Below are 11,690 nucleotides of genomic sequence, written 5' to 3'. Positions count from 1 at the left end.
CTCCGCCCCCTGCAGCTCCGCCCGCCCCGCCCCCGGCTGTGGCTCCGCCCCCGGGCTCCCGGCCCCAGCCGAGGCTCTGCGGCGCCCCCAGGTGGCCCCGCGCGCTCTGCAGTTGCTCCCGCCCGCCAGCCCGCCGCTCACGGTTGTCGTGGAGAGGGACGCGGAGGCGACGCCGCAGGGAGGGGCGGGCGGTGGCGGCGGAGTAGAGATCCCCAGTTCCACCATCCCCCGGGCGAACCCCACGGAGCCCTGTCTCGCCTCCTGGCCCCCTGGGCCGTCCCAGAGTCGCTGAGGACCGCACCGGCATGTCGGGGGAGGCGAGTGCGCCGGGGACCTCCCCCAGGGCACCGCGTCCCGGGACCCAGAAGACGTCCGGCGCAGTGACCAAGAAGGGGGACCGCGGGGCCAAGGAGAAGCCGGCCACCGTCCTGCCGCCAGTGGGCGAGGAGGAGCCCAAGAACCCTGGTAGGCGGGCGGCGCGGCTGGGCGCACCGCCGGTGGGCGCGGTGGTGGTGCCCGGGCTGCCCCGGTGCAGAAAGACGCTGTGGTGCGCGGGACAGCCGAGCCGGGACACGATCGAGGCATCTCTGGGGCTAAGGAGCGCTGTGCTCAGCGCGGGCGGGCACGAGACAGGGTGCTCTGCGTGGTAACCGTCTCTAGGAGTGTGGCCTTGCGCACCCTCTCTAGAGTGCGGAGATGTGGGAGCGGTGGAGACGCTGGTGAGAAAGTGTTTTGTAAACTTCAAATCCCTTTGGTCCTTCACAAGTGCACGTTGTGCAGCTCCCGTGTGACCAGCGCTCTGCTCCATCTCAGGAAGCAAATCACACAGTACCCCCAGCCCGCCCCCAAAACTCAGTTTGATAGATGTTTGAATTGAGCTTGATCCCAGAGAACACGCACTGGGGTTTGGGATACTGACAAATACAATAAGATGTGATAAGATGTATTGAGAGAAGAAGGCCTGCGGAGTGATAGGACACCTGATGGGGAACCTACCAGGAGGTGTCTTTGACTTTCATTCACTCACTCATTCAACAATCACTTTCTAGATACGGAGAGAACGATATGCACACAGTCCATTCACATTTTCTGGGAAAAGAAAATCATTGGCAGAGTACAAGTAAGCATGTGGCTCTGTATTACTGCATGTGAAAGAACCCCAACCCAAACGGGTGATCCATGCAGGGGATTTGTTGGAAGGCTTTTTTTTTTTTTTTTTTTTTAAAGTAGGTCTCACACCCAATGTGGGGCTCGAACTCACGACCTGAGATCAAAGGTCACATGCTCTACCAACTGAGCCAGCCAGGCACCCCTATTGGAAGGCTTCTGGATTCAAATCCATCTGCTTTGAGAGGGAAAGGGTTTGAGGTGATGTCAGCTGGACAGCTGGACACACAGATCGGGAGCACTCAAGGGAGGATAGGGCTGGAGATGTCGCTTTGGGAGCTGCTGAGGTCCGAGCCTATTTAAGGCCTGGGAAGGAAAGAGATTCCCCTGGGACAGGAGGAAGTGTAACCAGAGAAGAGCAGAGCATGCAGGACCAAGCCTGGAGATATTAGGGGGAGGCACAGCTGGCAGGGAAGTCCTATTGGCCTGGGGGTCTGGGCCGACAGGTGGGAGAGAATGGGGTGACCACTGCCCAGGGAGGCTGGGACAGGGCAGGCAACAGGACGGTCAGGGCGGCATTGTGTGCGGTAGAGGGTGATGGCAGCTGTAGGCCTGTTTATGGGTTTAGAGGAAATTCCATCTGCTGGCTTCCTTTTCTCGAGAAGTGCACTGAGAAGTGCACCGGCAAGGTCCGTGTGGGAGGGAGGGAGCAGGAGCAAGCCCAGTTAGAACTGCCCTGTCCCCCAGGTAACCACTAGCTCAAGTGTAGATGGAGCCTTTCCTGGTCTCACCAACTTCCGTTAGGTGGAGCGGTTCTAGAGCAGGCTCTCTAGGTGCAGTCCCTGGGCCAGTAGCTAGGGCCTCACTGTGAGCTTGTAGAAATGCAAATTCCCAGACTCTACCTAGTTCATGGAATGGGGGGGGGGGGGGCGTTGACTGCCTTTCCTGGTGTTGCTGGAGTTTGAGAATGCCTGTGTAGAGAAAGATGGTGTTCGCGGAGCCGGGAGGGTTGAGGGGCTCCCGCAGCAGGGGGAATGACCTGACAGGCGGGCAGTGCCTGGGAGTCAGCTGTGCAAGGGGGTTGCCCCACCTCTGAGCCTCCTCTCCACCACCGTGTCCGTGGAGCTAAGGGGTCTTGTGTATCTGTGCTTCCCTGATGGCGGGGTGCCAGATTTTCCCTGGGGCCAGGGACACCCCTTCCCACCTCCAGGAACCACTTCTTCCTGGAATGCCCATGGGGAAGCAGAAAGGGACCTCTAGGGACCTAGCCAGGTCTGCATAGCCCTCAGGATGGGATGTGGTGGGCGGCTGTCTGCATTAATGTAACTCTGAGAATGAACTGATACTTCTAAAGCATTTAGAGAAGTGTGGGACAGGAGTAAGTGCTGTATGCGTGCTTGCTGAGTAAATAAAAGTGCAGGCTCCACAGGACTCCTGTGGGTGTTTGGGCAGGGGGCAGGAGGGGGGTGGGACTGGAGAGGTGCTCCTGGCTTCCTACCTTTGCTGGCAGCAGGTCTTACTTCTTCCCAGTGACCCTAGGGGCCCCGGGGAAGCAAGGGCACCAGAGGAGGCTGAGCGGGTGGGGTGGGCTTGGTGGGAGTCCGAGTCCCTTGTGGGGGGCAGGGGGATACGTGGGAGGCGGAGTCCGGGGCAGGCAGCTGAGGGGAAGCGGCCTTGAACAGTGGCTGGGTGGAGGTGCCCTCACGGAGGTTAGGTGCCCCGGGTCGTGTACACTCCCCATGCCCACTGGCCCCCTTTCTCCGGGGTCTGGACTTTCTGCTGTTTCCACTCAAGTGTTCTGAGCTGCGGGTCTTTACAACGCATCTCAGGTTTAAAAAGTGGCTGTAGGGGATCCCTGGGTGGCTCCGCGGTTTAGTGCCTACCTTGGGCCCAGGGCTTGCGTGGTCCTGGAGTCCCGGGACCAAGTCCCACATCGGGCTCCCTGCATGAGGCCTGCTTCTCCCTCTGCCTCTCTTTCTCTCATGAATAAATAAATAAAATCTTTAAATAAAAATGAAAAGTGGCTGTAAGAACGCCCGCGTTGGAGGAGGGGCCCGCGGGCGGGGGTCCCCGTCGCGGGCGGGGTGGGGGGGTCCCCACCTCCCGCTGCTGCCCCTCAGTGGCAGCGGGGCCACAGCCACCCGACGCTTCCCGATGCCCGGCAGAGGAATACCAGTGCTCCGGGGTCCTCGAGACGGATTTCGCAGAGCTCTGCACGCGCTCGGGCTACTCGGACTTCCCCAAAGTTGTCCCCCGGCCTCGTCCGCACCCGACCTTCGTCCCCTCGGCCTCGATGTCGGAAAAGCCGGCCCTGGGTGAGTGCAGGAGGGGCCCGGGGTGCCTGCCCGGGTCGCCCGGGGCGACCCAGCCTCCCGTCGCTAGGCGGGCCCAAGGGCGGGGGCGCTGGGCAGCCAGTGCGGCAGTGCAGCAGGCTCCGATGGCGGCGGCGGCAGCGGGTGAGTCTCGCCTTTCTCCCGAACCCCAGCCCAACTCGGCCTGGCCCGAGAGGCAGCACCTCCAGGCTAGCGCCCCCCCAACCTGAGGGGTCTTCTCCTCTGGCCCCCCCAGGCCAGGGGCTCTGCTTCCTCCCTCCTGACCCGTCTCCTCGCACCTCTGCCTCGTAGACGATCAGCGCCTGTCGGGGTCTTGCAGCCTCAGCAGTCTGGAGAGCAAGTATGTGTTCTTCCGGCCCACCATCCAGGTGGAGCTGGAGCCCGAGGATAAGTCGGTGAAGGAAATCTACATCCGTGGTGAGTCTCTCCCCACCCCCCCACTTCCCCACCTCCCCACCTCCCCCTCCCCAGGCCTGAGGCGCCTTCCTCCTCCTCCTCCTGCAGGTTGGAAGGTGGAGGAGCGGATCTTGGGTATCTTCTCTAAATGTCTGCCTCCGCTCAGCCAGCTGCAGGCCATCAAGTGAGGGGCCCCAGGGGTGGGGAGGGCAGAGGCCACCGTGGGGCTAGCCTCTGGTGCCTGCCAGGAAGAACTGAGGGGGCCCGGAAGCCTGCCTGGCCACTGGGAGGTGCTGGAGGGGCCTGTGGGGCAGGAGGGGAGTCTCCAGCTGGGGTGTCTGTACCTCCCAAGTCCAGCTTGTGGAAGGTCGGGCTGACGGATAAGACCCTGACGACTTTCATCGCCCTCCTGCCTCTCTGCTCATCCACAATCAGGTCAGAGGGAAGTGGGCAAGGGGGAGGGCCCCAGGCCCCCCGGGCAGTCTGGGGCGGGGTTGGGGGGGAACAGTTTGGGAAGGGGAGTGGTGTACCTACAGAGGGATGTGCTGGTTTTTGAAGCTCCAATCTGACCAGAAGAAGCACATCCCTTTTCTCCACACAAGCCTAGAGAGCTTGGCTTATGTGCCCTGTCACCCCACCACCATCCGCTCTTTCCCTGGAGTTTTTCCCTCTTCCCCACTGCCTGGGGCCAACTGGACTAAGGGCTGCCTCGGCTCCTCCAGGACCAGGCAGGCCGTTGAGGGAAGGAGAAGGATTTAGGGCAGGCACTGCAGGGCTACAAGGGCAGTGTGCACACTGTGGCAGCAAGGAGTGGGGACAGAGAGGGAGTGCCACCCAATTTCATGGATGGAGTTCAGGGAGACAGGAAGGCTGCTTGGAGGAGGTGTGCTGAGCTGAGCTGTGAAGGAGGAATAGGAGGGGGTGAGAACAGGGTGTAAAGTTGTGTAGCTATAGGTGAGGTTTGCAAAGCTGGTTTGGACGATGCTTCTCCAGGCTCCCCCCAGCAGCCTTGACTTACCTGCTTCACAGAACAAACCCTCAGTGCCTCACATTGGCTTGCCCATCTTCCCCCGTGGGTGGGATGGACGCTTCTCCAGGGCAGGGATGGCTCTTCTGCAGCTGGAGGTCCTCTATACTCTTCATAGAGAAGCCATGAAACGGATCTTGTCTCCATCATGGGAACTAGAAACAAATTATCCAGCAGAAACAAAACTGTAGAATTCATGTTAAGATACAAAAATAACTCAGATCAACATAATCAAATAATTGAAAATGAATGTGATCAGGTTTAGGTGAAAGGTGAGCCAACCGGAAAGGCTGAGCATTGATAATAAATCAGAGAACAGGGGATCCCTGGGTGGCGCAGCGGTTTAGCGCCTGCCTTTGGCCCAGGGCGCGATCCTGGAGACCCGGGATCGAATCCCACATCGGGCTCCCGGTGCATGGAGCCTGCTTCTCCCTCTGCCTATGTCTCTGCCTCTCTCTCTCTCTCACTGTGTGCCTATCATAAATAAATAAAATAAAGTAAAAATTTAAAAAAAAAAATAAATCAGAGAACATTTTTAAGTAGAGAAATTTCTAGCCATTCGTTTGATTTTTGTTATGACTTAGAAAACATCCTCGAACCTCCCCGAGCTGTGGGAGGAGCCACTGCTTGTGGAGGGATCACAAATCACCTCTCAATGTAGTGGCTTAAAATAACCAATATTTATTATCTCATGGTGTGAGATAAATACAGGCACAGGTGAGCTGGGTGCCACCAGCTTGGGGGGGCTGGGGGCTGGGACTGCCGTGCCCTGACTGGGCTAGAGCATCTGCTTCCAAGCTCCATCCAAGACCCTGACCAGCTGCAGCACCCCCACACAAAGACTCTCCGAAGGCAGACAGCCCAGTGCGTGCCAGGGAGCCCCCAACCGCTAACGTGGGAGACCACAATCTGTTTGTAATTTAAACTTAGAAGTGACATCTCACTGCTTTTGCCCTATCCCATTCATTTAGAAGTGAGTCACTAGGTTCAGCCACACTCAGGGGCAGGGACTCCATGAGGCATGGACACTGGAGGATAGTGGTGATTGGAATCATTCAGGAGGCCAGGTCACCATAGGCCTCTAACACGGGGGAGCCACCCCATTGGCATGGCTACACTTCTGTCCCATATAATTTCCTATGTGGGAGAGCCATCCTTGGACTCTTTCCAAGCTGCACCCCGGAGACCCACCTGTCCTCTCTGACCCCTTCCTCCTCTGGCCACAGTGGTGCCTCCTGGTTCTCAGACCTTCCTCCTCCTCAGAAAGGTGTCTCTGGAAGGCAACCCGCTTCCTGAGCAGTCCTATCACAAGCTCATGGCTCTGGACAGCACGTGAGGCTGCCTTTTCTCACCCCCTTTCTCTGGGCCTGGTTCCTGTGCCAGGTCAGCCCTAGTTCACCCTCCCCGCCCTCCATCACCTCCCCAGGGACCCTCGATTGCTGTCCCTCCACCCTTGGCCCTCTGGCCCTCCGGAGAGGCGAACCCCACCCCAAGTTCCCAGCGAGCCTGCTCTCCCCTCCCGCCCCTGCCCGCACACTCAGGATCTCGCACTTGTCCCTGCGGAACAACAACATCAATGACCACGGGGCGCAGCTGCTGGGCCAGGCTCTGTCCACACTGCACAGCTGCAACCGGACCCTGGTCTCGCTCAACCTGGGCTTCAACCACATCGGGGATGCAGGCGCCAGCTACATCGCAGACGTGTGTGTCTGGTGGGGACCAGGGAGAAGGGATCCTGGGCTGGGACCACAGAGAGGGGAGCAAGGACCCCCTGAGCTGGGAGCAAGGATGGGGGTGTGGGGACCTGAGGCAGGGAGCAGGGATGGAGGGTGGGACCCAGGAGCGGGGATGGAAGGACAGAACTGGGAGTGGGGAGCAGGGCGGCCAGCTGGGGGCTCACAGTGTCCTCGTTTCCTCCCCACTGCCCCAGGGCCTCCGGCTGAACCGCGCCCTGCTCTGGCTGTCCCTGGCACACAACCGCATCCAGGACCAGGGTGCCCTGAAGCTGGCTGAGGTGGGTGCGGTGGCAGTGGGGTGGGGGCCCGGGTCCAGGCTGGCGTCTGACCGGGCCCCCTGCCCCAGGTCCTGCGCCCCTTCGAGCTGACACACACTGAGGTGGTGGAGCGCCGCCGCCTCCTGCTGGAGAAGGGGTCGCAGGAGCGCTCAGGATCGGTGAGCCCCATGGCCCCTGGGCATGTCTGCGCCCCAGCTGCCCAGCGTGTCTGCCCGTGTGTGGGTCAAGGGAGAGGACAGAGTTAGAGCTTTGGAGCGGCTGGGCGGCAGCCAGGGCCCTGGGGCTGTTGGCTCATCTGCGCACTGGCTGTTTCCCCTTGGAGAGGACTGACCCAGTGAATTCACCTAATGCACTTGGAACAGTGCCTGCACTTTGTTCAAAGTGCCCTACAACTGCCTCCCTAGTCTGAGTCTGAGCCGCTACCCCAGCTTGTCCCCCTAGAGGGGTCCCCCACAACATGGGCATTTAGGCAAGGAGATGGGGTGGGAGCGCTGTCAGGCCGGAGGCTCCTCTCCCTCCTCCTTGAGGAAGGGATGCCAGTGGCCTCTCCCATCTTCTTCCCTTTGTAAGTGCAGCCTTCCTCCTCCCGACATGGGGATTCCAAAACAGAGCGGGAGAAGAACCCCCTGATGGGGGTCAGCAGTGCTGCGTTGGCAGAAAAGGCAGACAAGACCCAAACGACGAAGACCCCGAAAAGCCAGAGCAAGAAGAAAGATAAGTCAGGGGTGGGTATGATGCGAGCAGGGGTGGAGGGAGGAGGGCTTTGGAAGGGATCAGAAGGGGCCCCCTTCCCACACCTGCTCAGGCTCCAGGGAGGCAGAGCTTCCATTGCTTCTCTTGCACGCTCCATAGGAAGTGGCGAAGAAAGAGGAGAAGTCAGGGTCTGGGCAGTCACCCACACAGGGAACCCCTAAGAAAGAAGACCCTAGCAAGGCCGGCAAGGGCAGTAAGTGCCAGAGCCCATCTGTGCAGGAAGAAAGAGCAGCGGGTTGGCTGTGGGAGGCCTGTCCTCTGCCTCCAGAACAGCTTCTGGAGCCGTTGTCCCTCTTTGGGCCACATCTCTTCTTGGCAAGGAGACCCATGCAGCCCCACATCCTGCCCCACCACAGCAACATCCTGTTTCCCTGGACCACCCCGTGGCCCTGCCCTGAGAGGAGGGACCCAACCACCTGCTGGGCCCCAGTCCTGAGGTCTGAGGGGCATCTCTTGGGGCCGCTGGGCGGTACTGCCCGGCTGCCCTGTGCTTTCTTGTCCTCCTACCAGAGGTCACCATCCCCGAGCAGAAGCCCAGCAAGGGAAAGGGACCCAAGACTGGGAACAAAGAGAAACGCAGCTTCCTGCTGGAGTCTGAGGTAGGAGGGGAGGTGGGTGGTGATCCCCTCCCTGTGGCACATTCCTGGCTCCCCTTCATGTCCTATTGTCCCCTTGTGCCCTCGCCATTCACACTGGCTCACTGGGGGTTGGAGCTGAGCACGGTCCTTTCCCTTCAGGCTGGAGGAGGCCCCACTAGTTGCGTCCCCTGTGCTCTCAGCTCTGCCCCCCACCTTGGGCACTGATGCAGGTGCAGGTGCTGGTGCAGATGCTGGTACAGGTGCTGATTCAGGTGCTGGTGCAGGCGCTGGTGCTGGTGCAGATGCTGGTACAAGTGCTGGTGTTGGTGTAGGCACTGGTGCTGGTGGAGGTGCTGATGGAGGTGCTGGGGGGCTCTCCGGGGGCCGAGCCTGTCCCCTAGCCCCTGCCAGCAGCCCCCCAGGAAGGCAGGGCGCCTTTACAGACCGGGTACTGCCCGCCCATGCATGGCCCCGGGGGACCTTCTGTCTTGCTACTGGAGCCTTCCTTTCCCCCTTCACTGTGGACCCACTTGCACCTTGCTCCGGAACCTTCCCGACTACGGATTGCACAGCATCCGCCTGCCCAAGCCCTCCAGCTGCCCCAGGGGCTGTGTCTTCACCTTCTGTCTCCTCCATCGGGAGACCTCCTGCCCTACCCATGGAGGGGTCTCTCCTCTTGGGAGTCCTCTCTGGCACCAAGACCAGACCTTGCCAGAGAGGAAAGTCGGGCCTCCATCTGACCTGGGGAGCCTTTAAAAAGGGGCTGGGGCTGCCTTAACAAAATTCTTTTTTTTTTTTTAAATAAGTAATCTATCTAATGCCCAAAGTGGGGCTTGAACTCACAACCCCGAGATCTAAAGTAGCAGGCTTGTTTCTCCAATGGAGTGAGCCAGGCACCCCCATCCCCACCGTGGGGTTTGCTTTGGCCCTCCTGTCCTTACCCGCTGTTGCGATTGGCTGGTCTGTGGGCAGGTCTGTGGGCCTCCCCTATCTCCCTGGGGGTCAGGTCGCCCACACTGCTCTGGAAACTCCAGTGCCAAAGACTGCTTCTGCCTTTGCTCTGGCTGTTTTCTTGCCTGATGGCCTTTCTCCCCCACCCCCACCCCTCCCCTCCCTCTCCTCCAGTCTCGACCTCATGCCCTGCCAGCTTGAGTGTACTGGCCGCTGCCCCAGGAGACTGTTCTGGGCTGGGGCCCCCTCTGGGCTGTGTGCACTCTGTGCCGGGGTTGTGCCCATTCTGGTTCCCAGCTCACTTTCCCCATGATTGCTTCCGGGGTGGGGGGTGCACAGGCTCACGTCCGTATCCCTGGCCCCCAGGGACAAAGCCTGGCCTGTAGCTGGTCCTCAGCGGGGCTGTGGCCTGTGGCCTTTTGGTGGCCCCCCTCTACCCGCTGCAGTCCCTCTTCTTTAGCAGCTGGTGGCTGAAGCATCAGAGGTGGTGAACCCTCTCCTGGAACCCGTGGAGCACCGAGACGGGAAGGTGTTCATGCCTGGGAACAAGGTCCTTTTGCACCTCAACCTCATGCGTATGTCTGCCGAGCACCCCCGCCGTCCTTGTCCTCTCCGGGGCCACAGGGGCCCTCTGCTGCCTCAGGGGGGTCACCAGCCCCATCTCCATGGAGCAGAACATGGTTGTGCCACAGTTGGGCACAGTGAGGGTGGTGGCCCTCCTGCACTGGGGGTGAGGGAGGTGGGGACAGCAGCTCAGGGCCTGTTTCAGTCTGTCAGCTTTGGGAGAGAGAAGTGGGTGGGAAATGAGGCAGGAAGGGCAGAGGGGGCAGCAGAGAAGTGGGGGGAGGAGTGGGGCACCACCTGGGCCGCTCCCTCCACCAGGAAACCGCATCACAGATGTGGGACTGGAGGGCTTCCTGGCCACCGTGCAGCACCAGGCTGAGCTCTCCAAGTCCAAGAGCGCAACCAAGGGCCCTGTGGGGCTGCTGTGCCTGTCCCTGGCGGTGAGTCCCCTGCTTCCAAGCAGGGCCGGGGTTTCCTTGATGCTGGTTCCCACAGCTGCCTCCAAGGCTCCTGCGGCCAGACGGCCAGCCTGGACCACTGTGCCTTCCCTCCCTGCCCCTCCCCACCCTGTCCCCGGAAATGTCTTCTCCCAGGGGACAGATCCTCATCCTTCCTCAATGGACACTCCTTTCCCTCCTTCAGAAAAACTACTTCTCCCCACAATGTCCCACGTACACCATGATCCAGGAGCTGATGCTGTCAAGGGATCCCATCAGTAAGGCCAAGCCCAGAGAGGAGGACAGCATGGCTTCCTCCACCTAGCCCCCACCCCACCTCTCCCCAGACCCTGGGCTGCTGCAGTCCTGCTGGCTGTGTGGTGGGCTGGCCTCCCTGGGGGGAGACCTCAGGTCCTGAACAAACTCTACGGCTCTACTTTTCCCCCTGAGGTGGTCTGAAAACTTGGTTCCAGAACTATGTGGAATGTTTGGACTCAGTCTGTTCATGTCATGCCAGAAATGGCTCAAGGGTTTGCGTTCTGTTGGGGACACACTTAGCCCTTGGCCCCAGGCAGCAGGAGTGTGGCTCTCCTGCCTCCTCTGGCAGGCTTCTTGCTTGCTCTCTTCACCTGTGCTCCCCGGAGAACATGGGATGCGCCAGGGTCTGCATTCAGCCTTTGGTCTCAGAGGCAGATTGGAGGGGTGCAGGGAAGACCTGGGATTGGCACCCACATGCACAAGACTGGCGGAAGGGGCATGTGTGGGGCTCCAGTTCTGCCATTCCTGGCCTCCCCTCTCCCACATCTCCCCATGGACCTCAGGTATTTGATCAGTTCGGAGGAGACAAAGACTCAGCCAAGGACATGCAGAATGGGCAGGCTATTTTGGAAAGGGTGTGAAGTCTCTCCGCATCTGTGTAGCAAAGGCCAAGCTACACGGAAGCCTATACCTTTGGCCGCAGGTGTTGGCAGGTTCACCTGCAGTCTGAAGCCAGGGATGCCCAGATGGTGGGTGGGCATGGAAGCCTGGAGAGCTGCCCGCCCTGAGACAACCTGAGGATGGGCAGGGAGCACGGGGCTGGTCTCTGGGAGCTTCCAGAAGTGTCCTTTGTGCCCCGGCAGATTTAACCTGGCCACATCCCCTCTGCCCATGGATATCCGCTCACCTGGCCCAGATGCCCACCCTGTGAGGCTCCCTCGCTCTCACTCTGGGGGTCTCTGTGCCTCTGGGCACCTGGCTGCTGAGCTGCTGCAGGGAACAGAGATCAGCTTTGGAGTGCCCCACCCACCGAGCGTGCTGCAGGGCCCTTGTCCTCCTCCAGCTCCGATGACCCCTGTAGGAATTCTGGGTGCCCGCCTGGACCCCAAGTTCATGAGGTTGGCAGGTCACATGTGCTAGGTCTGAGAGGGAGCAGGAGCCAGAGCTGAAAGGGAGTTTGTCCCCTGGTCCATCAGTGAAGGCAGACAGGTAGGAGGTCTAGGTATGTGGCTGTGGGTGCCGTGCTGGCTTCCAGGGCCGTCAGGAGGCCTT

General features: G+C 60.4%; 1 protein-coding gene and 1 non-coding gene across 2 annotated transcripts; one reads left to right on the top strand and one right to left on the bottom strand.

Annotated features, from left to right (window-relative positions):
• The first annotated feature begins 305 nt into the window (after positions 1 to 305).
• Positions 306 to 10,638, top strand: LRRC71 (leucine rich repeat containing 71). The gene is made up of 15 exons (XM_055324157.1): positions 306 to 465; positions 3,273 to 3,422; positions 3,732 to 3,857; positions 3,945 to 4,020; positions 4,194 to 4,271; positions 6,127 to 6,195; positions 6,405 to 6,564; positions 6,794 to 6,877; positions 6,946 to 7,035; positions 7,453 to 7,602; positions 7,730 to 7,823; positions 8,141 to 8,229; positions 9,623 to 9,734; positions 10,042 to 10,163; positions 10,366 to 10,638. The coding sequence occupies exons 1-15, from the start codon at positions 306 to 308 to the stop codon at positions 10,483 to 10,485; spliced, it is 1,680 nt and encodes a 559-aa protein (XP_055180132.1). The 3' UTR covers positions 10,486 to 10,638.
• TRNAK-UUU (transfer RNA lysine (anticodon UUU)) lies at positions 1,237 to 1,308 on the bottom strand. Its single transcript has one exon. It is a non-coding gene; the product is annotated as a tRNA-Lys (tRNA).
• Positions 10,639 to 11,690: the final 1,052 nt, after the last annotated feature.

The sequence above is a fragment of the Nyctereutes procyonoides genome, unplaced genomic scaffold (assembly GCF_905146905.1).
Source record: "Nyctereutes procyonoides isolate TBG_1078 unplaced genomic scaffold, NYPRO_anot_genome, whole genome shotgun sequence".
NCBI lineage: Eukaryota > Metazoa > Chordata > Mammalia > Carnivora > Canidae > Nyctereutes > Nyctereutes procyonoides.
This window is presented reverse-complemented; position numbering and strand designations above follow the sequence as displayed.

What these genes read in the sequence shown, in the direction of transcription:
- LRRC71 (XM_055324157.1), top strand. Translation starts at nt 306, where the DNA reads ATGTCGGGGGAGGCGAGTGCGCCGGGGACCTCCCCCAGGGCACCGCGT. An exon ending in GTCGGAAAAGCCGGCCCTGG is followed by an intron (nt 3,423 to 3,731) that starts GTGAGTGCAGGA and finishes TCTGCCTCGTAG; the next exon opens with ACGATCAGCGCCTGTCGGGG. An exon ending in TAGCAAGGCCGGCAAGGGCA is followed by an intron (nt 7,824 to 8,140) that starts GTAAGTGCCAGA and finishes TCCTCCTACCAG; the next exon opens with AGGTCACCATCCCCGAGCAG.